The 22138-nt window shown below is 47.7% G+C and overlaps 2 protein-coding genes across 4 annotated transcripts in view; both read left to right on the top strand.

The window, feature by feature from the left end:
* PDE2A (phosphodiesterase 2A) overlaps nucleotides 1-6500 on the top strand; it is a 384874-nt gene extending 378374 nt beyond the window's left edge. For both annotated transcript variants that reach the window (XM_053385339.1, XM_053385340.1), the window contains one exon: nucleotides 1134-6500. In XM_053385339.1, coding sequence (XP_053241314.1) covers nucleotides 1134-1362 — 229 coding nt within the window. In that variant the 3' untranslated portion in view covers nucleotides 1363-6500. The remainder of the gene's footprint in view (nucleotides 1-1133) is intronic.
* Nucleotides 6501-14321: 7821 nt separating this feature from the next.
* The window catches only part of LOC128412426 (disintegrin and metalloproteinase domain-containing protein 9-like), a 41933-nt gene continuing 34116 nt past the window's right edge, over nucleotides 14322-22138 (top strand). The window contains exons 1-5 of one of the 2 annotated variants that reach the window (XM_053385316.1): nucleotides 14322-14456; nucleotides 15674-15756; nucleotides 19042-19103; nucleotides 19258-19336; nucleotides 22056-22132. In XM_053385316.1, coding sequence (XP_053241291.1) covers nucleotides 14378-14456; nucleotides 15674-15756; nucleotides 19042-19103; nucleotides 19258-19336; nucleotides 22056-22132 — 380 coding nt within the window. In that variant the 5' untranslated portion in view covers nucleotides 14322-14377. The remainder of the gene's footprint in view (nucleotides 14457-15673; nucleotides 15757-19041; nucleotides 19104-19257; nucleotides 19337-22055; nucleotides 22133-22138) is intronic. The other variant, XM_053385315.1, reaches the window with a different exon arrangement.

The following is a 22138-nucleotide window of genomic DNA, read 5'->3' as shown; positions in this document are numbered from 1 at the left end:
CTCTTTCCTTTCTCCTTCTGTGATGGAACTCCTATTTGGGGACTTCCCTGGCTTTTTTCTGGCCCATGTAGGATCAGTCTGGATAGTTGGCCTTGGTGAAGATTTGACATTTTCATCCCCAAAAAGTTTTTGATTTGAGTTTCTACTGAAATGAGGCTGCTTTTTAATGTTGTTTTTAAGTTGTATTTCAATCAATTTGTTTTTATATCGGGTGTTAGCCACCCTGAGCCTGGTCTTGGCTGGGGAGGGCGGGGTATAAATAAAATTTATTATTACAGTGGTACCTCGGGATGCGAACGGGATCCATTCCGGAACCCCATTCGCCTCCTGAAGCAAACGCAACCCGCGTCTGCGCGCGTGTGGGTCGCGTTTCGCCGCTTCCGTGCATACGCATGACGTCATTTTGAGCGCAACCCAAACATACAGTGGTAATAGTGCCACTGTATTCTGCTCTGGTCAGACCTCACCTGGAGTACTGTGTCCAGTTCTGGGCACCACAGTTCAAGAAGGACACTGACAAACTGGAACGTGTCCAGAGGAGGGCAACCAAAAGGGTCAAAGGCCTGGAAACGATGCCTTATGAGGAACGGCTAAGGGAGCTGGGCATGTTTAGCCTGGAGAAGAGGAGGTTAAGGGGTGATATGATAGCCATGTTCAAATATATAAAAGGATGTCACATAGAGGAGGGAGAAAGGTTGTTTTGTGCTGCTCCAGAGAAGCGGACACGGAGCAATGGATCCAAACTACAAGAAAGATTCCACCTAAACATTAGGAAGAACTTCCTGACAGTAAGAGCTGTTCGACAGTGGAATTTGCTGCCAAGGAGTGTGGTGGAGTCTCCTTCTTTGGAGGTCTTTAAGCAGAGGCTTGACAACCATATGTCAGGAGTGCTCTGACGGTGTTTCCTGCTTGGCAGGGGGTTGGACTCGATGGCCCTTGTGGTCTCTTCCAACTCTATGATTCTATGATTTTCTATGATTCTATACTTAACTTGAAGCACATTTATCCCGAGGTATGACTGTATTATTATTATTATTATTATCAGCTCATAGCAACGACTCCAGAGTGTTTGTTCATTGACATGGATGTTGTTGGACCTTCTGTCTCTCTCTTCCTCCCCCGCCCCCCCCCAGGGTCCTCAACGACCTCTTCCCCAAGTCGGCCGAGCTGTACGAGAGGGTGGCTAGCAACCGGGAGCACTGGATGAAGGTCTCGCACAAGTTCACCATCCGGGGCCTCCCCAGCAACAACTCCCTGGACTTTCTGGACGAGGAATACGACCTGCAAACGATGGGTGAGAACAACGGCCTCAAGATGAACGGGTGCCTGGACTCGGAAGACGGGCACATGGAGGCAGAATGACGCCCCCAGGCACCTCCCCGCTTGGGGAGGCATCCGGACACACACAAGTGCAACTTTGCAACCCTTTTCCCTTCCGGGAAAACAACGGGGCTGATTTTGGAAACAAACAAAAAAAGGGGGTTCTTCTTATTTATATATACAATGTGCTCTCCCTGCCGCAGGCATCTCCTTCCATTGTCACCCACCTCCCTCTCCCCACTCTCCATGCTCCTCCTGCCAGACACCTACACCTCACCCCACCCCCACTGCAACACCTCGCAGACCGGCTTCCTCCATGAGGACTAGGAGCCTGCCAGCTTGCTGTCGTTTCTAAGCTTCCTTGCGCAGTTGAGTGGGATGAATGCACGACACACACACCCCGCCCCACACCACCCAACCCACTTGACTCACCCGCTCATCGTCAGCGTCTGGTCAGGCAAAGTCATCTTTGGGTAGCCTGGTGAGATGTGCGTGTGTTCCCCAACTCTGGTAGCACAGTCGTTTAGGGCTTTAAATGCTAAATGTGATCAGCAACAGGTAAAACTGCCCCGGCAGAATGCAGCCCACCTCACACACCCCCTCTCCTATACCCAGAAATGCAATTCCTTCTCATAGTCAAGGCTGAGAGCTGTTTCACATGGAACTACTGTCTTGCGCCTCTGGTCCCACACACTCAGTAATGCCCACACTGGCTGGCAGTGACCCACCCAAGGGTCTACCTAGAGATGCCAGGGTTGAACCTGGCACTTAGACTTGCCCCCCGCTGCCAAAGGAGAAACACAGAATTGCAGAGTTGGAAGAGACCCTGACAACCAGCTAGTCCAACGTTCCCCAAATTTGGGTCGCCATCTTTTTTTTGGACTACAACTCCCATCATCTAGGCAGGACCAGTGGTCAGGGATGATGGGAACTGTAGTCCAAAAACAGCTGGAGATCCAAGTTTGGGAAATCCTGTTCTGGCCCAATTCTAGGCTTGAAAGGACACCTTTCTCTTTCGGTATTCTGAACCGAACCAGCCAGGTCTGTAGTCGAAGGAGATCCATCCACCCCTTTAGCAAATCGTGGTTCACTGAGTTCAGGCTTCCAGTTTCTTCTCCCTCTTCTTTTGAAACATCGTGTTCTCCTTCCTGGCATTGGACCTTCAGGTTGCTAAGCCGTTCGGAGTACAGGGCCCCAACAGTCGAGTCAGTGATGGGCTGCCTCCTCTTCCACCCTAGGCAGCTCTCGAAATAATTCGGAGTTCTGAGGTTAATTTCCCAGGCATCCTCTTCATCCCCGGAAAGGTATTGCTGTTCCTGGATTGGGTCCAGAACAAGCTTCCGGTGCCTGGCAGGCCCTGAATTGCACGACGCCGTGGGAGCAGTAACGGGGGTCCTGTTGGCAATTTGAAACCTTTATGGACTGGGCTGCGTGTGCTTGTGGGGCAGGGTGTTAGCAGGTTATGGGGAAAGCAAGAGTTTGCTGGAGAATACAAAGCTCAGACCGGGAAAACAATGCAGGAAACTTGCTACTTAAGCAGGTGCATAAAAACAAAACCATGGTTTGGCTTAGCATGCCATCCAAACCCAGGATCTTGGCTAAGGCGTTTCGTCCCTGGGGATGGGCGAGTCTGACAATTCCAGCTTCTCTTAATTTCTCATTCCCCCCAATCTTAAATTCCCTGCATTTCCACATCAGTTTGCAATACCGTCCTCGTGAAAAGCCATCGCCATTTCAGCGCAGATCACACACACACCCCTGTGAATATTTTTGTACGCAATTTTGCCTAACGTGCACTTTTGTAAATTATTTTCACCGATATACACATTTTGAAGCGCACATCGCCTGAGCATGGGGATCTTTGTACGCAACGCTTGGCTGGAGAGCGGATCTGCAAAATTCAGAGAAGTGCAGATTTCGAAAGGCAGCTGTGCTTCAGTTTATGTATCGCTTCGGAAACTGTAAATTAAGTAGATTCACCTTGCAATGTGAATTGAATTTCTCCCTCACCCCTGCTCACCCATAACCACAATCTATAGCCAAGTTTTGACCTATGGTTACAGGTTGTTAAGGTGGAGAGATCTCAACTATTGTCCCAGCTTCAGATGACGCACTAAGCCAAATGCAAAGGCAACTGGTGTTCGGAAGCATCACTGCCTCTAACCTTGCAGGCAGACCACATCCATCGAGGCTAGTGGTTATTGATAGCTGTCTCCACGAATTTGTCCAATCCTCTTTTAAAGCCATCTAGGATAGTGGTCGTTGTTGCCTCCTGTGGCAGGGAGTTCCATAGATAACTATCCAACACCCAAATATGGCTGGGACTTCTGGGTTGAGGAATGTCAGGCTCAAAGAAGGGGTGTGATTTCATAGAAACATAGAAATGTGAATTCAGGAGGGACCCCCCCAGGGCCATCTAGTCCAACCCCCTCCAATGCAGGAATTTCAACTGGATCCTTCATGACAGATGGCCCTCTAACCTCTGCATAAAAACCTCCCAGGAAGGAGATGGCCACCAGGTCTTGTGGGAGACAGTTCCACTGTCAAACAGCTCTTGCCATCAGAAAGTTCTTCCTGATGTTGAGTCAGACTCTCCTTTCTTGTAACTTGAAGCCATGGGTTCCGGTCCTACCCTCCAGATCAGGAGAAAACAAAGTTGCTCCATCTTCCATGCGACAGCCCTTGAGATATTTGAAGATGGTTGTCATATCTCCTCTCAGTCTCAGTCTCTTTTCCAGGCTAAACCTTTACCCAGCTCCTTCAACTGTTCCTCATCAGGCTTGGTTTCCAGACTCTGGATCATCTTGGTCACCTTCCTCTGTACACTTTCCAGCTTGTCAACATCCTTCTTAAATTGTGGTGCCCCAAAATGGACACAGTATTCCAGGTGTGGTCTGACCAAGGCAGAATAGAGTTGGACTATGACTTCCCTTGACCTGGACACTAGACTTCTGTTGATGCAGCCTTGAATAGCATCAACAGAACTGATAGCCTCCTCCATGAATTTGTCTGATCCTCTTTTAAAGCCATCTAGGTTCATGGCCATCGCTGCCTCCTGTGGCAGTGAGTTCCATCGTTTAACTATCCAGCACCCAAGTACAGCTGGGACTTCTGGGTTGAAGGATGCCAGGCTAAAAGAAGAAGGGGTGTGATTTGCATTCCTGATGCTGCTGAAGGCCTTTTGCGCTCACTAAATTGCCATTTCGAAAGCCGCTTGGCAGAGAATCTCAGGACGAGGAGCAAAGTCAGAGAAGCATGTTGCAGCAGTGCTAAGGAAGCATGATTCACACCCTCTCCCTCTTTCTCTTAAAAGTGATGGGCAGAGTGATGTTTCCCTGCTTGAGTCTCCACTCTGGACCAAACACAAGAGCAAAGTCATGAATAGCTGGAAATGATAGCTGTAGGGTGCCACTCCTGAAAACTTGTTTAAGAACCTAAGATGAACCTGCTGGACCAGACCGATGGCCCATCTAGTCCAGCACCCTCTTCTCACAGTGCCAGCCAGGCGCGGGCAGGATTCAAACTCAAGAGCAATTCCCTCCCCTCCTGCATTTGCCAGCAGCCGGTGGTTTGCGCCAGTGCCCAAAGCACATGAGTGGGTTCCCTTCAAAATACCAAATTTTAAAAACCAGGTCTCCGCTGAAACTGGCCTTGCTTTGGGAAAGTTTTGTGGGCACTGAAAACCACCTCCCCTGCTTTCTTTGCATCTATCTGCGCCAAAGATGTTGGCACTTCTCCAAACCACCTCCCTTCTCCTCGTGTGCCCCTCTCTGCCTGCTGGCGATACGGCGGTTCATGTGTCTTTTTTTTTGCCAAGGCGTTTGCAAAGAAAGTCCTGTGGCTTACCTGGGCCATGGAGGTTCGATCACAGTGTGGGAATATGAGGCCGAGAACCACCTCGAGGGAAAAGAGAGGGAACATGGCACGGAGAAGGAGCATAAATGGGCACCGGCCGAGTTTTTTGGCAGCGTCATAGAATTTGTCTACTTGGAAGGGCCCCCTAATACTCATCTAGTCGTACCCCTTGCAAAGCAGGAACGAGCTACTTTCAAATGAGCTGTTTTCAAAAAGGGTATCAAAGTCAGAGAGTGGGGTCTCCTTCTCCTTCGCTTGAAGAAGAGAAAGCCCCCTTCCATAGCCATCATGTTTGAAACTCTGGATATTCTGAATCACAGAGTTGTAGAGCTGGATGGGGCCTCCAGAGGCCACGTAGTCCAACCCCCTGCAATGCAGGAATGTCAAAGTTCACATTCTCAATCGGACATTTGAGCTCTGTCCCTTGACAACGTCATCTTTACAGCCTCGAGCATTAACGCGCTAGACCAGTCTTTGTCCACCAGGACTACAACGACCATCGTCCTCAGCCATCCCCTCTGCGCTGGCAGGGGCTGATGGGCGTTGTAGTACATAGCACCTGGAGGGCGCCTGGTTGGCAAATGGATGCCCACGTTATCTCTCTGGCCTGTTTCATTTTGCACTCGCGCACGGTCCCTTTTGCAACGCGGCTCACACGAATCTTTGCTGAGATTTCCTTGGCTTTCTGCATCGGCCGGTTCCTGTCATCACTGCCAGTTTCTATCTTTGGGAAAAACGGGTCTTTTTCGGTATCAGTCCTCTCTCACTCAAAGACCAACGCAAGGGCTCCCGAGAACCATTCAAGTGTTACACATTTATTACAAAATAAAAATAATAATAAAAATGGCGGTCCTCTGCCCCTCCCTGCCTCCCCGCGAGTGACAGGAGTGTCTGTGCGAATCCTGCTGCATAGTTGTCCTGTATTTAACAAGAACAAGACAAAGAGGAACACCGAGGTGTCCTGTGTGACACTGGTGTTTGCCCATTGCGGCCATATCCTTACTGGTTTTAATGTGGGTGGGTGTGTTGTCACGTGTGTGTGTGTGTGTGTGTGTGTGTCTGCAGATATATATATACACAATATATATCCCAACATGTAGATACTGTTTGAGAGAGTCAGGTCAGTAGGGATATTCTCTTTGCGTGGGGCGGGGGGGACCGTGTTAAAAAATATTTCCAATTTGCTTTCCTGTCTTTTCTTAATGATAGTTGATTCATTCTGGGTTTTTGGGGAGGGGGGCTGGGCTGCCTCCTTTTCCTCCCCTGAATAGATGTGAAGGGGCAAAAACGAGGATTCTCTTTTCCTAATAAATTTCATATGCAGATCTCTGGAGTCTCTGGTCCTTATTTATTCAATGCATTCACGTCTTGCTCCTTTCTCCAAGGAGCTCAAGTTAATGCACATGGGCCTCCCACCCTCCTAATTTAATCCCTGCAACAACTCTGCGAGTGTGATGGCCTGGGATTCGGACTCGGATGCTGAACCTGAGGGATCCCAGCCTGCACAGGATTCCCCACCTCTATGACCAGCTGAGCCGGGGCTGGGGAATGAGCCTGAAGGGTCCTCACCTGTGCTGAATCCTCAGGTGCAGGCACCAGCTGAGTCTGCTCTGAGGTGATGGAGGACCCATTGCCTGCAGTGCTCCACTCTCAACCCCGTCAGAGGCAGCTGAGGTTGCCTCTGGGTCCGGTCACCCTTCAGCCTCTCCTGAGCTGCAGAGGCTCAGGGCAGAGAGGCGGAGGGAACTAAGTTCCCGCAGGAGGAGTGCTCGCCTCCAGGCCAGGAGAGACGAGTCACCAGAGGATCGGGGCCACCCTATGCCTCGGGGCAGATAAAAGCCGGCCAGCCCCAATCCCAAGTTGCGGGAGCAACATTGTTGGTTGCTAGTTCATGCCTGAGCTCCTGACCCGCCCTGGCTCCCTGCTTGCAAGCCTGTTCCTGACTTCACCCGATTCCCTGCCCTGCACCCAGCTTCAGCTACTACGGACTGCCTCCATGTTGCACCTTTGACCACGGACCTTGCCTCTCGGGTAACCCACGGGAACAGCACAGCGAGGTAGGTCATGTCAGGATCTCCGCTCGGCCAAGCTGATAAAGCTCATTTTCCGGAATCGCCCTCCCGGCAAATAATTAACGACCTGAGCCCTTGATGAGGCTCCAAGGCACGTTCCCCCATTAAGCCGAGTTTCCAGCAGCATGCGGAAGTGATGAGATTTATGGCTACATTGCAAAGAGTTTTATTTCTAAGCTATGCAGACAGAAAAGACATTTGTAGCCTTATTGGAATTCACCGATTGGGTCTGCGTTGCTCCAGGACAGGAGGAAGGAAGTCAAATGACACCTGAGGTTGGTTCAAAGAAAGAGTTTATTCTGCTCTCTGGATAGCAGAAGGCACCTGCGTGGTGAGTCCACAGCAGGTACAAAGAAATGACAGGTTTCATGCAGTATATATATCCTCCAGGCACCCTCTCACTCCTCCCCTAGGAGCCCAACCACGTCGGCCTACGTACACAGGTTGACATCACATATGTTCCTGCTCTGGTACTCTCAACCATAAAAGGATCTTCCTTCCTGTACTTCTGACCATAAAAGGATCTTCTTCTTCCTACTCTTATCTGGGACGCAGAGGTCACCATTTCCAAGAACACACTCTGGCGTTATTCCCAGACGTGGGTCTGCGCATCTTTGTGGTCAGCACATAAGACAAAGCACACACGCATCATCCCTGCTGTACTGGAACTTGGCAAGGTCACTCATTGCCGCCACGGACTGATAAGGGAGAGAGCTTTGTTCTTGTTATGGATTTACTCAACTGCTTGAGTTTATGCATTTTAGCTAAGGAAAAATAGGAAAAATAAAACTGCCTGCACAGTCAGTTTTGGGGTTTTGGAAACCCATTCCTTCACATCCTTTCTCTATGAAAGCAGAGAGCAACTGAAACGAAGGAACAAAGGAAACAGGAACCCAGTAACGTCACATCCATCTCTAGTCTCCTGTGAGACTTCCAAAAGCCTGGACTGTCTCTGGAATGTAAACAGAGCCTTGTGACTCTAAGCATCTACTCAGTGGCAAACAGAAACTAACAGGTCAAACTGAGAGGAAGTGACCGGCCGAAGACCAAATTCCAGCCCAAGTGGGGGATTTGAACCATGGTTCACGACACCACACAGAGTTGTTGTTGTTTTACAGTCCAGGGGAAAGGTGGTGGGTGGAGCTTTTCATTTTATTATCCCATGCAGCAGGGAGTTCTCCTGGTTACAGTGGGTGGAGGTGCAGGGGGTGGCCAGGATTAATACGAACTACTATGAAGGCCCGCTTCTCTTGGGACCTGGAAGAATCTGCTTTCATTCTACAGTGGTGCCTTGGTTCTCAAATTTAATCCGTACCCAAAGTCCGTTCCAAAACCAAGGCACGCTTTCCCATAGAAAGGAACACAAAATGGATTAATCCGTTCCAGACTTTTAAAAACAACCCCTAAAACAGACATTTAACATGGATTTTGCTATCTAATGAGACCATTGATCCATAAAATGAAAGCAATAAACAATGTACTGCAGTCACACAATCAATCAGTAGCTGAACTGGGTTCCACACAGTCACAAAAGCAAAAACAAAAAAGCCGCAAAAACAAAAACGCAAAATAAATGGCAAAAACAGACAGACCTCAGTGTAACACTCAAATCGGAAGCGTAACACTCAAAACGGAGGACGTTCAGCTTCCAAAAAAAGTTCGCAAACTGGAGCACTTCCGGCACTTCCGGGTTTGCAGTGTTTGGTACCAAGTTGTTTGAGTACAAAGGAGTTTGAGAATCAAGGTACCACTGTATTATCCCCTTTATTTTCATTATTAAACCCTAATTTCTTTTGCTATGCATTCTGTCTAAAATCATTCCTTTCCCTTATTGCAGGGGTGTCCAAACTTTGCTCAAAGAGGGCCAGATTTAATGAAGTGAACATGTGTGAGGGCCAACCAAAGTTGTTGAACTTTTTTTTGGATTGAACTTGTTGAGCATTTTTTTTACAATTTTACCCCAGGAAATAAACTGCCACAGGGGCCGAGTTAGGCCCCTGAAACGTACTTTGCACATGCCTACCTTAGTGCAATTTATTTCCACTTCCCTCTGCTCTCAAGGGAGGCCTGTCTCGTCTCCTGCACCCCAAAAATTTACAGGGAAATGCCAGAGGAAAGTTGGGGGTAAATGCACCTCTTTATGATAAACTAGCAGACTAAAGGCATTGCTTAGAGGCAAAATCCTAAGTACAAGTATTAAAAAGAAAGAATCAAAATGAGAGACTTTCTAATGGCAGAGATAAACTTGAACAACTGCATAAACATACTGGAAACAAAAAAACATACAGCAACATAATGCAGGAAAGATTTGAATTGCAAGCATTAGGAACTGAGAAAATATCTATCTCAATGCAATACTCGAATAAAAAATTATATGAATTTGGTTACAAAAATTCGACATTATTAGCATATAAATTGAAACAGCGAAATCTCCAAAATAGAACCAACTCTGTAAAAATGAGCAGTGGGTCACAAATATTTGACTCTAGTTTAGAAATGAATTCAAATTATTTTACAATAAACCATATACAAAGGAAAACTTGAATCTGGATTCAATCCAACAATATATAGAAACTAATAGGTTGGAGAAAATCACTAATGAACAAAAACAGTCCTTGGTGATGCCAGTGGAGGATATTTATTGAGCCATTAAGAAACTTAAACCACATAGAGCCTACTGGGATATTTTTTATTATTTTTATCTATTGCCCCATGTGCAACAGCTAGAAGGGCAGGGCCTAAATCATGAAAAGATTCTGGAATTGTTGTGATATTAAGACCTTTGGGAAAATAAATCCTGCGTCCAGTCAGGCTTCCCTGCGTGGCTCTGCTTGGGAGCTGACCTGGCAGGAGAGCAGAGTAGCAGCGGTCCTGTGTCCGTGTGAGATGAGGGATAAATCAAGTCCAGAGACAGTTCGGTTCTTATCTCTAGAAGCGTTTATTTACAAAGCAGTAATTCCATCAGAACTTTCCGACATCTCTCCGTGCTCCAAAAGCACACATGCAGCCTCCGAGCTGAGCTGCGTCTCAGTCAGAATCGAAAGCAAGTCTGAATGCAGACACACACTGTGACGCACTTTCCTGTCTTAAGCTCCTCCCAGAAACAGGACACCACGGAGTTTTAACCCTGTCAGTTCCAAACTCCACAAGACCAAGTAAAGATCCAGAAAATCATATAGGAGTAATAGGCTCCCTTGTGTAATAGGCTCCCTAGATGTTCACAAGGCTTTTGACAAAGTCGATTGGGATTATTCATTCCACTTAGTCATACCTTGGGTTACAGACGCTTCAAGTTGCGTTTTTTCGGGTTATGGACTGCCGAAACCTGGAAATACCGGAATGGGTTACTTCCAGATTTTGGCAGTCATGCATGCACAGAAGCGCTAAATCATGCTTTGCACATGCGCAGAAGCACTGAATCGCAACCCAAACAAGGAGGCCCCTTATCAACTCTCTTATTTGCCTTCCCAATGGAACCATTGGCAGATGCTCTCCAAACTGCTCATAAAATAAAATGAATATTAAGAAATGGACACAGAATACCTCATCGCTAATGATATCACCCTGGTGGTCTCAGACCCACATGTCGGAGGCTATCAGCAAAATTGAAGCATTCGGGGAAATAGCTGGCCTGTCCGCCAGTAAAACAAATTTGGAACTGGAAAGTTTGGTGAATGGTCACAGAAATTGGACAGCGAGAAATATTCGAACATACATGCCTTACAGGCCTTCAAAGTAGGCCCCCTCTGATACAATGCACCATTGACAACGTTCGTAGAACAGTTGGAAATTTCTGGAGAAGTCCGCTTTTTGTACTGCTTTCAGTTCCCTCGTCACAACAGCTTGGACGCTCAGAGGTGATGGCTGAGGATGATCATCGTAGTTCTGGGAAAAGAAAGAAATCCGGTGAGGCCAGGTTGGGAGAATAGGGAGGGTGGGACAACTCAGTAACCTCAGGAACTATTTCATGCAGAATATGCGATTCTTCCGCCATCATTTGGATGGACAAACGCCGATCAATAACTCGCTGACTCTGTCAACATTTGCCACTGTCAGGGGCTCAGGAGCAGAAGCGCAGGGAAGAGAGGAAATGGAGAGCGAAGGGGAGGAATCCGAGGGCAGCGTAGGGGAGTATGACAGTGACCCGAGAGATTCCATGAGCTTCTCCAGCGAATCAGAAGATTCCCAGAAGGGGGCGCCGATGGTCAGGGCAAGGGGGGTCCCAGGGGGGACGCACCAGAAGCAAGGGGCCAGCGGGGACTCCCAAAGCAGCAGCGGGAGATCAGGACCAGCTTCCCCACCAGAGCGTAGTGGGGGGGAAGAGTCACATGTGTCAGGACCAGCGTCTCCTCCAGCGGGGAGAGAAGATGAGTCAGGGCTGACCACGCCTCCATCGGAAAGTAGGGGAACGGAGGGGAGGTCAGTTCCAGCTAGCCTCCCCGAAGGGGGGAGCAGTGACAGCAGCAGTGTAACGGTCAGGAGGAAAGTTGCAGGCTGGGCGCGCGCGCCAAGTTCAAATGTACAGGCGCGCGGGACAGCAGGAAACCCGGATTGGGAACCAGGTCCTAAAGCCCGCCGGAGGGAGGGGGAAGACTCAGGGGACTCAGCGTCAGAAGAGTCTAGGAAGGGCGAGACCCCGACGGACAGGCGGAACCAGAGGAGGAGAGAGCAAAGGAAGAGGTGGAGCAAGGCTAGAGTCTTAAACTGGTGTCTGGGGGGAGGAGATTCAGACGGAGCTTCAGCGGTCTAGAGTTTGAGACGTAGTGCTGCACGCTGCGGCTGTGGAAGTGAACTGAACTTCAATAAAGACTTTTATACTAAACAACGAAGCAGCGTTGGTCTTATGTGAGCTGGGACCTCGGGCAGTGCTGACAGCCACAGTTCTGCTTGTCGACGGTCTGCCAGACCAAGGGTCATCTTCGATGGTTTGCCGTCCTTCACGAAAATTCTTAAAGCACTCATACACTGTCTTTCCAGTTCCAGCTTCATCTCCCTACACAATTGTGAGCATCTCATGAGTTTCCGATGTCGATTGTATGTTTGAATATTTCTCGCTGCCCGATTTCTATGACCATTCACCGATCTTTCCTTGTATTACGTTTGAATGTCCCCTCAGAAGCACAAGCCGAGAAACAAACTGATATGCGTTTTAAACTCTGCCCACAATATAGTAAATATTTGGGAATCAACATCACAAAATCATGGGCAGAATTATTTCAAGTTAACTTTTTACCTGCGCTGAAAAGTGTTAAAGGGGATCTTGAAAGATAAACATTCACAAACTTTTCAATGATAATAATCAGCTAAATAGTTTGAGGATCTATACAACTGTGTAACATGCAGAAAACAGCATTTTTAGAGAAATCAAAGACTGGAACTGAGGGAAGTCGGGGGTGGGGGTGGGTGGGTTCTGTGGGGGGAGGGAGGAAAAATGGGGGCGGAAATAAGGATTATATGTTTCTGGATAATATGTTTTGTTTTAATTTTGAATAAAAAAGTTATTTTTTAAAAAAGGGGGGATCTTGAAAGATGGTCCAAAGATTTCTGTCCCTTGGGTGAGTTAGGCAGCAGCAGTCAAAATGATATTACCAAAAAAATTATTTTCGTTCCAAACTGTACCTATATGTATTTCAGCAAAGACCCTCAAGAAAAGGCAAAAAAAGGAAAAAAAGGAAAAAGATTGTGAGCTTCATTCATCAGGGCAAGAGATCTAGACTGCAATGAACTGTATTGTATGAAGATTCCCAGAGGGAGAGCCTGTAGTGGTATTTCACCCCAATATGTTTCTTCCTCACGTGGAACTTCTCACTCAGAGACAGCTTCGTGCAACTCTGATTGTCCTCTAGCAGCTTAAGAGGTCCCTTGCTCACCAACCCAAAGTCCTTCACGAGTTGATCAAGCCAGGCGATCTCTCTGCACGCTTCTGTAGCTGCGATGTAGTCTGCTTCTGTGGAAGACAATGCTACACAGTTCTGTTTATAACTACCCCATGCAACAGGTCCATCCCCAAACATAAACACTTATCCACCTTCAGGCAGGTAGCTGTGTTGCTCTGACGCAGTCGAAATATATATAAAAAATTTAAAATATGTCCAGTAGCACCATAGAGACCAACTAAGTTTGTTCTCGGTACAAGCTATGGGTAGGCAAACTAAGGCCCGGGGGCCAGATCTAGTCCATTCACCTTCTAAATCTGGCCCACGGAAGGTCCGGGAAGCAGCGTGTTTTTACATGAGTAGAATGTGTCCTTTTATTTAAAATGCATCTCTGGGTTATTTGTGTGGGCATAGGAATTCGTTCATCCCACCCCCAAAAAATATATAGTCCGGCCCCCCACAAGGTCTGAGGGACAGTGGACCGGCCCCCTGCTGAAAAAGTTTGTGTGAATCAGAAGAAGTGTGTATGCACATGAAAGCTTATACCAGGGGTCACCAAAAATTTTCAGCAGGGGGCCAGTCCACTGTGCCTCAGACCTTGTGGGGGGCCAGACTATATTTTAGGGAAAGAAAGAAGAAAAGAACGAATTCCTATGCCCCACAAATAACCCAGAGATGCATTTGAAATAAAAGCACACATTCTACTCATGTAAAAACACGCTGATTCCTGGACCGTCTGCGGGTCGGATTGAGAAGGTGATTGGGCCAGATCCGGCCCCCCGGGCCTTAGTTTGCCTGCCCATTGGCTTATACCAAGAACAAACTTAGTCTCTAAGGTGCTACTTGACAATTTTTTATTTTTTCATCTATTTCAACATATCCACCTGTCGTACAAAACATCCCCTAACATGTCCACTGTAGGAATGTTGTACTTGACTGCTATAGGTTATACACCCCACAGTACGTACAGGGTGGGGCTTGACACTGATTGGCAGCTGTTGGCTGTCAGAGGGTTGGGGCTTGAGGGATGGGGCAGGAGTTTGGGCTAATGGGCAGGCAGGCGTCTCAAGAGGCTCGCAGCCCAAGTGGTTGGCGGCGGCTTCAGGGGGCGGTCCTTGGGACCAGAGGCGGGGCTTGTGCAGCTTGATTGGCGGTGGAGGGTTCGGAATCGGAACCGAGTGACAGTTGGAGCTCTGGGGAGGGGCCCGTTGCCGGGAGACACCCGAGGGGGGCAAAAGCCGCTGGAGGCCGGGAATGTGGCCCCCTTTGCCTCGGCCAGGGCAGGGCATGTCGGTCCCAGGGGTGCTGCCCCTGCTTCTTCTCCTTGGCCCAGGTGGGTAAAAAGTGGGGGGGATTCAATGGGGAGACCCTCCCCTCCCCTGTCTCTGTGGGTCCCAGCAGATGTGGCCTCCAGGGGTCCATACATGCTCAGGTCCCTGAATCCAGTTTGTTTGTTTATTTGTCTCCTGCCCTATGCATTGCATTTATATACACCACCTTTTCCTCCCCAACGAGCTCAACATTTAATCCGCACATCAACCCTGTGAGGTAGGCTAGGCAGATAGGCCTAGATAGGATCCCCCTTAATAAATGGGTCGACAATATGCTGATACTTGCAGCTTATGTCTTTAATGTCTGGCATTTTATTATTATTATTTATATTTTGCTGGAAGCCGCCCAGAGTGGCTGGGGAAACAAAGCCAGATGGGTGGGGTATAAACAATATAATTTATTCTTAATAATAAATTAATAATAATAATAATAATTAGACTGCTCACAGGGGTAGACTTTGTTTGGATAAATGTGACAATATTTGGAATGAGTTTATACAAAATGTAGTAGGCTATTAATGTTTACATTAAGGTTACCAGACGTCCCCGTTTCCCGGGGACAGACCCCAGATTTACAAATCAGTCCCCATACAAAATCCATTGAAGTTGGAAAGTGTCCATGGATTAATTGAAAAAAATCTGGTAACCTTAATTTACATGTGTATTAGGATAATAATATCAAATTTATAAAATAATGTATGGATTAGGGTATTTTTCATATATATTCATATATATATATATATATTCATATTTTTGTTCCATTTTATCTTTCTTCTCTTCTCTTTGTATCACTTTATTTCTTTAAAATTGAACCATTTTCAATAAAATATTAATACCCCCCCCCAAAAAGGCTAGGTTGAGAGGCAGTCGCTGGCCCCCAACGTCACACCCAGAGAGCTTCATGACGGCCAAGTGGGAAGATTTGAACCCTGGTCTTTCAGGTCCTAGCCCCACACTTCTAACCACCACACCACTGCTAGCTTGTGTTGGCTCTGGAGCAGATAAAATAACAAACCCAAGAGTGTCTCTGAGCACCTACAGAGCGTTATATAATTAAGAAATAGGGAAGAACTGGTCCAGAGCTCCCGGCCAATCGGGAAAGGCGTTCCGAGCAATTTTCAGCGTCATCTGCCCAGCCTCTCTGGCTCCAAAGGCAGTGTGCTTATGACAAGTCTCTGAGAACACTTTTCGCCCTTTGAAAAACTGCTTTTCTTCCCAGGACTTATGGAAGCCTCTAAATACCTTTACTCCGAAGTGGTGATCCCACAAACGCTCGATCCGAAATCTGGCTTCTCCACTAAGGTAATTTTGCTGACACGCCACCTGCCTGAACTCATCAATCAATAGCTTACCTGACCTTGTAATACCCCAGAGGTGACTGACTGCTTTTTTGTGCGGCGCGTAGTTAATCTGCAGAACTCCTTGCCACTGGAGACAGTAATGGCCACCAACTTGGATGGCTTTAAAAGTGGATTAGGCAAATTCACGGGGTGAGGGGAGGGCTATCGAGGGCGACTAGCCGCTATGGCTATGCTCCGCCTGCACACTTTGAGGCTGTGATGATTCTGAGGTGAAAAGTAAGAGTAGCAGGTGTGATTTGGGGGGAGCCCCACTCCCAACACCCGCTCACTGCTACTCACCGCAAGACAGGGATGAGGGAGGGTACCAGTAGAGTTGTGGGCATACAGCCCAAGCCCCTGTATTGGTAGGATGGCTCCATCCCTTGCGGGCAGGGCCGGATTGAGGTTTGATGAGGCCCTAAGATACTGAAGGTAATGGCGCCATTTATATGTCCAGCTGTCCTTTGTTAACAACAAATGGTCGCTGTTTTTTGTGTTGAATATACCGTATTTTTCGCTCTATAACACGCTCCCAACCATAACACGCACATAGTTTTTAGAGGAGGAAAACAAGAAAAAAAATATTCTAAACGAAACAGTGGATGTATGATTTTTGTGGCTCATGCTGTGGCCACAGACATGTGATCTGACGGTGAGTTTGGGGTAGCCCAATGCAAAAATCCTGAGGATCCATGTGGATCCGTGCTTTGTAACCACGTTTTTGCACCACTGCGGCCCCAGGCAACAGTGGGTGCGTGATTTTTTTGGTGCAAGCTGTAGCCATGGACATGCTATGTGATCTGATGGTGAATTTGGGGTGATCCAGTGCAAAAATCCTGAGGATCTGTGTGGATCCGTGCTTTGTAACCATGTTTTAAGTGGGGAGGGAAGGAAAAGCACTCAAGGGACAAGGAACACGCGTGGGGTGGGTGGAGAAGGATGCTGTTAATAATGCAGAAGAGGGGTATAAGAGGAGAAGGCTCTTATAAGAGGAGCGGGGAGGAGAGAGAGAGAGAGAGCCTGCTTGCGAAAAACTTTGCTGCTATTTAGCGAGTGGGGAGGAGAGAGAGACAGAGAGCTTGCTTGAAAAATCTTTGCTGCTATTTAGCGAGTGGGGAGGAGAGAGAGACAGAGAGCCTGCTTGAAAAAACGTTGCTGCTATTTAGCGAGTGGGGAGGAGAGGGAGACAGAGAGCCTGCTTGAAAAATCTTTGCTGTTATTTAGCGAGTGAGGAGGAGAGAGGGACAGAGAGCCTGCTTGCTTTAAAGGAGCCAACCGGACAGGAGCCGCTTACACTCATGTAAGCAGCTCCTCTCCTCTCCCGCTTTGCTCCTTTAAAACAAGCAGGCTCTCTGTCTCTCTCTCCTCCTTACTCAGCGGCTCCTCTCCCGCTTTGCTGTTTCAAAGCGAGCCACGGAGGAGGGAAGGAAAGGGAACCATGGATCCTCTGCTCACGACTGCAGCAGATTTCCTCCCCCCCCCCCCCCGCCATCCGTAGGCATTCGCTCCATAACACGCACAGACATTTCCCCTTACTTTCTAGGAGGAAAAAAGTGAGTGTTATGGTGCGAAAAATACAGTATATTGTTGTTGTTGCTTAGTCGTGTCTGACTCTTTGTGACCCCCTGGACCTGAGCACGCCAGGCACTCCTGTCTTCCGCTGCCTCCCGCAGTTTGGTCAAACTCATGCTGGTAGCTTCCAGAACACTGTCCAACCACCTCGTCCTCTGTCGTCCCCTTCTCCTTGCACCCTCCATCTTTCCCAACATCAGGGTCTTTTCCAGGGAGTCTTCTCTTCTCATGAGGTGGCCAAAGTCTTGGAGCCTCAGCTTCAGGATCTGTCCTTCCAGTCAGCACTCAGGGCTGATTTCCTTCAGAATGAAGAGGTTGGATCTTCTTGCAGTCCATGGGACTCTCAAGAGTCTCCTCCAGCACAAGAATTCAAAAGCATCCATTCTTCGGCGATCAGCCTTCTTTATGGTCCAGCTCTCACTTCCATAAATCACTACTGGGGAAACCAGAGCTTTAACTATATGGACCTTTGCCGGCAAGGTGATGTGTTGAATATATATGCTAGATGGTAATTTATGGACCTAATAGGTATCTCAAGCCATTTGCACCTGCTGCCTTGCAACCAGTCCATGCAGAATGTAGGCACCCTATATATAGAAAGGAGCAAAGCAGAGATATTTTAGGGAGCAGGCTAGCAGGCGGGGGCCATGACTTACATTGTAGGAGCCTACACAACACAAAGCACTGTTGCTCTATGTAGGTTTTATTTTATTTGTTTTTTTATCTTATATTTTGGAAATGTACATCCAGTTGCTTTTTCCTTTAATTTTTTTGGGGGTCCCCAAGAGAGTGGGGCCCTAAACTAGAGCTTGTTTAAAGGGACCCCTGACCATTAGGTCCAGTCGTGACCGACTCTGGGGTTGCAGCGCTCACCTCGCTTTATTGGCCGAGGGAGCTGGCGTACAGCTTCCGGATCATGTGGCCAGCATGACTAAGCCGCTTCTGGAGAACCAGAGCAGCGCATAGAAACGCCATTTACCTTCCCGCTGGGGTGGTACCTATTTATCTACTTGGACTTTGACGTGCTTTCGAACTGCTAGGTTGGCAGGAGCAGGGACAGAGCAATGGGAGCTCACTCCGTTGCGGGGTTCAAACCGCCGACCTTCTGATAGGCAACTCCTAGGCTCTGTGGTTTAACCCACAGCGCCACCCACAAGCCTAGAGCTTGTTTAGCTTATACTTAAATCCAGCACTGCCCCCAGCACGATCCTGCCCTGCCCTCCAGAATACAGTTCCTGGCAGCAAACAGAGGACAAAGCCAGAAGGAGGCTTTTATTTTCTTTTTTTTCTGAGGAAGGTGATCTAAATAGCATTCGATATTCTGTACTGGGCCGACCAACCAATGCCCTGCTTCTAGATGCTAAGGCTTTGTCAGTTGTTAAAAGCAGCAGTTCTAAATATGGACTCTAGGGGGCGATATCACGCAATGCCCAGATGGGGGAGGACAGCGATTAATAACATTCCCAATATCTGCAATAAAAACCCCTTAAAGTAAGAAAGAAAAACCTCAATCCAAAACGAAGAACAGTTTTTGAGTGTGTATTACTGCTTTTTTAAGACTAAGAGAGGGAACTAAAGAATAGTAGCCATTCTATTATGAAAGTATACAGAATAGACTAATTGTAGACGTAATTTGTATATATATATATATATATATTTCATTTGTATCCTTTAGAGAGAAGTGTCTTATGTAATTAGAATTGAAGGATCTGACAGAACTATTCACCTTCGACAGAAGTAAGTGGTTGCTTTTTTCATAGCAAAATGTCAATAGGAACATTCTGTTGGAATGACAAGCAGAAGTGGCAATAATCAGAAATCGTTTGCTGAGTCTAGACGCAGCATTTTGCAAGTACACCCTGCGTTTCTAATGCAAGCTTTCTATTTGCAGATTCTTTATATTTCGAAATATGCCTGTTTACTCCTTTAATACAGAAGGAAAACGTCAAGTGCAGAACCCATATATCCAGGTTCATTTTATTCATATTTTTAGAAGGGCAAAGATGACATTAAACATGGATTATTTTAATATATAGAGAGTGAGATTTAATATCTGGAGTCTGGGGCCCAAGTTGATGCCACTGGCCCTCACTTTTCTCAGTGGCTCATTCATTATTTTCTTCCGGAAAAGGGTGATCTCCCTTTTGACTTGCGCCATTTCAACCTTGTGCGATTGGAATTGTGCAAACTAAATGCATGCAAAGTTTTCCCGGCATGGAGAGAGCTTTTAAGCTCTCTGTCCTGCTCACTGGGCAAGGCCCTCTCAGCGTTTTGGCTCTGGGAGCCTGGAAACGGCCCCTCAAAATCTCTGGCGAGATCTCGCAAGAGCAGCCCAGAGCCCACGCAGTGCGCTGGTTCCAGAAGGGTAAGGATGCATGTGCAGGTTCAATGCGCTTATATGCGCCATCCTTGGAATGTAAGCTCTGTGTAAGATGGGATCATAATGTAGTTCAGTCATTTCAGGTAGCCCCTCTCCGATGAAAATAGAAACCTCCTATTCTATTATTGTTACAGTGGTACCTCAGGATGCGAACAGGATCCGTTCTGGAGCCCCGTTCGCATCCTGAATGGAATGTAAGACACGACGGTGCGTCTGTGTGTGCGCAGATCGCGTTTTGCCGCCTATGCGCGCGTGTGTGACGTCATTTTGAGCGTCTGCGCATGCACGAGCGGTGAAACCCAGAAGTAATGCGCTCTGTTACTTCCAGGCTGCTGTGGAGCGCAACCCAAAAGCGCTCAACCTGAAGCACATTCAACCCGAGGTATGGCTGTATTATTATTATTATTAAATATGATTTATACCCCGTCCATCTGACTGGATTGCCCCAGCTATTCTGGGCAGCTTTCAACCTATATTAAAACATAATAAAACATTAAACATTAAAAAAACCTTCCCTATGCAGGGCTGCCTTCAGATGTCTTCTAGAGGTCATAGAGTTACTTATCTCCTTGGCTCGGGGGTCATATAACTCCAACCCTCCCCCCAACATTTTGATGAAAATAAGGACGTCCTGGGGAAAAGCGGAAGATTCTGGGATCAAATCAGAAATTGGGACGGCTTCTGTAAATCCAGGACTGTCCCTGTTTTCCAGGAGGGTCTGGTCTTGCCCTCGGTTTGTCTTGGGCAGTATTTAAGCACAGATGCCCAAATCTAGTGAGGGGATGGCATGTACATGTGGCATTTGTGGGGCTTTTAAGCCTCTTGCTGACACCATCCCGCAATCGTAGCCCCAGTTGGATAATGGTCCGTACTCCTGAGTATCTGCTTGAAAGCTGAGAAGGGAAGGAGGACAGCGATCCATTGTGTCGCCTCCTGCTTTCAAACAATATTGCCAGAGATCAGTGTGAGGACTTTGTGAACACAGCAGCTCCCTGCCCCTCACTGTTGCTGTTGGAGCAGGAGCAAGTGTCTTTGTAACCGTCTAATGAAAACGAAATCAAAAAAAGAATCCCGTCCCATCAGGTTCTTGCCATCTCTGCCCTCTGACTTCAACCATGCAGTTCAGTTCCTTCGCCATAAATTCCACCCGTTTCATTAATAAACGGTCAGCTTGTAGGTTAGTTACGAACCACAATGTGTGTCGGTTAGCCAAGATTCCTGTCCTTGAGTCCTGAGCTCCATCTCTACCTCTCTTTCAAATCAGAACCAGTGAAGGCGGTAAAGGTCCTGTGTGAGTGCCTGGAGGCAGTTGGAGGATGGATGGTGGCTAACAGATTGAGGTTGAATCCTGACAAGACAGAAGTACTGTTTTTGGGGGACAGGGAGCGGGTTGGTGTGGGGGATTCCCTGGTCTTGAATGGGGTAACTGTGCCCCTGAAGGACCAGGTGCGCAGCCTGGGAGTCATTCTGGACTCACAGCTGTCCATGGAGGCGCAGGTCAATTCTGTGTCCAGGGCAGCTGTCTACCAGCTCCATCTGGTACACAGGCTGAGACCCCACCTGCCCACAGACTGTCTCGCCAGAGTGGTGCATTCTCTAATTATCTCCTGCTTCGACTATTGCAATGTGCTCTATGTGGAACTGCCTTTGAAGGTGACCCGAAAACTACAACTAACCCAGAATGCGGCAGCTACACTGGTGACATGGAGCGGCCACCAAGACCACATAACACCAGTCTTGAAAGACTTACACTGGCTCCCAGTATGTTTCTGAGCACAATTCAAAGTGTTGGTACTGACCTTGAAAGCCCTAAATGGCCTCGGTCCAGTATACCTGAAGGAGCGTCTCCACCCCCATCATTCTACCCGGACACTGAGGTCTGGCTCCGAGGGCCTTCTGGCGGTTCCCTCACTGAGAGAAGCGAAGTTACAGGGAACCAGGCAGAGGGCCTTCTCGGTTGTGGCACCTGCCCTGTGGAACGCCCTCCCACCAGATGTCAAAGAAAAAAACAACTACCAGATTTTTGGACGACATCTGAAGGCAGCCCTGTTCAGGGAAGCTTTTAATGTTTCATGCATTAATATATTTTAATATTTTGTTGGAAGCTGCCCAGAGTGGCTGGGGAAACCCAGCCAGATGGGCAGGGTATAAATGATAAATAATAATAATTATTATTATTATTATTATTATTATTATTATTATTATTATTATTATTATTTATTACCGAGTGGCTCCTTTGGGTAGAAGGAACCCTGGTCAATTCAGTTCTGTTCCGACCCGTTCCAAAGTGCTGTTTTTGAACCTTGCAGGTGGACTGCTATTACGGAGGATATGTGGAAGCCTTGCCAGACTCCAACGTCATCCTGTCTACCTGCCACGGGCTTTGGTAACG

The sequence above is a fragment of the Podarcis raffonei genome, chromosome 4 (assembly GCF_027172205.1).
Source record: "Podarcis raffonei isolate rPodRaf1 chromosome 4, rPodRaf1.pri, whole genome shotgun sequence".
NCBI lineage: Eukaryota > Metazoa > Chordata > Lepidosauria > Squamata > Lacertidae > Podarcis > Podarcis raffonei.
This window is presented reverse-complemented; position numbering and strand designations above follow the sequence as displayed.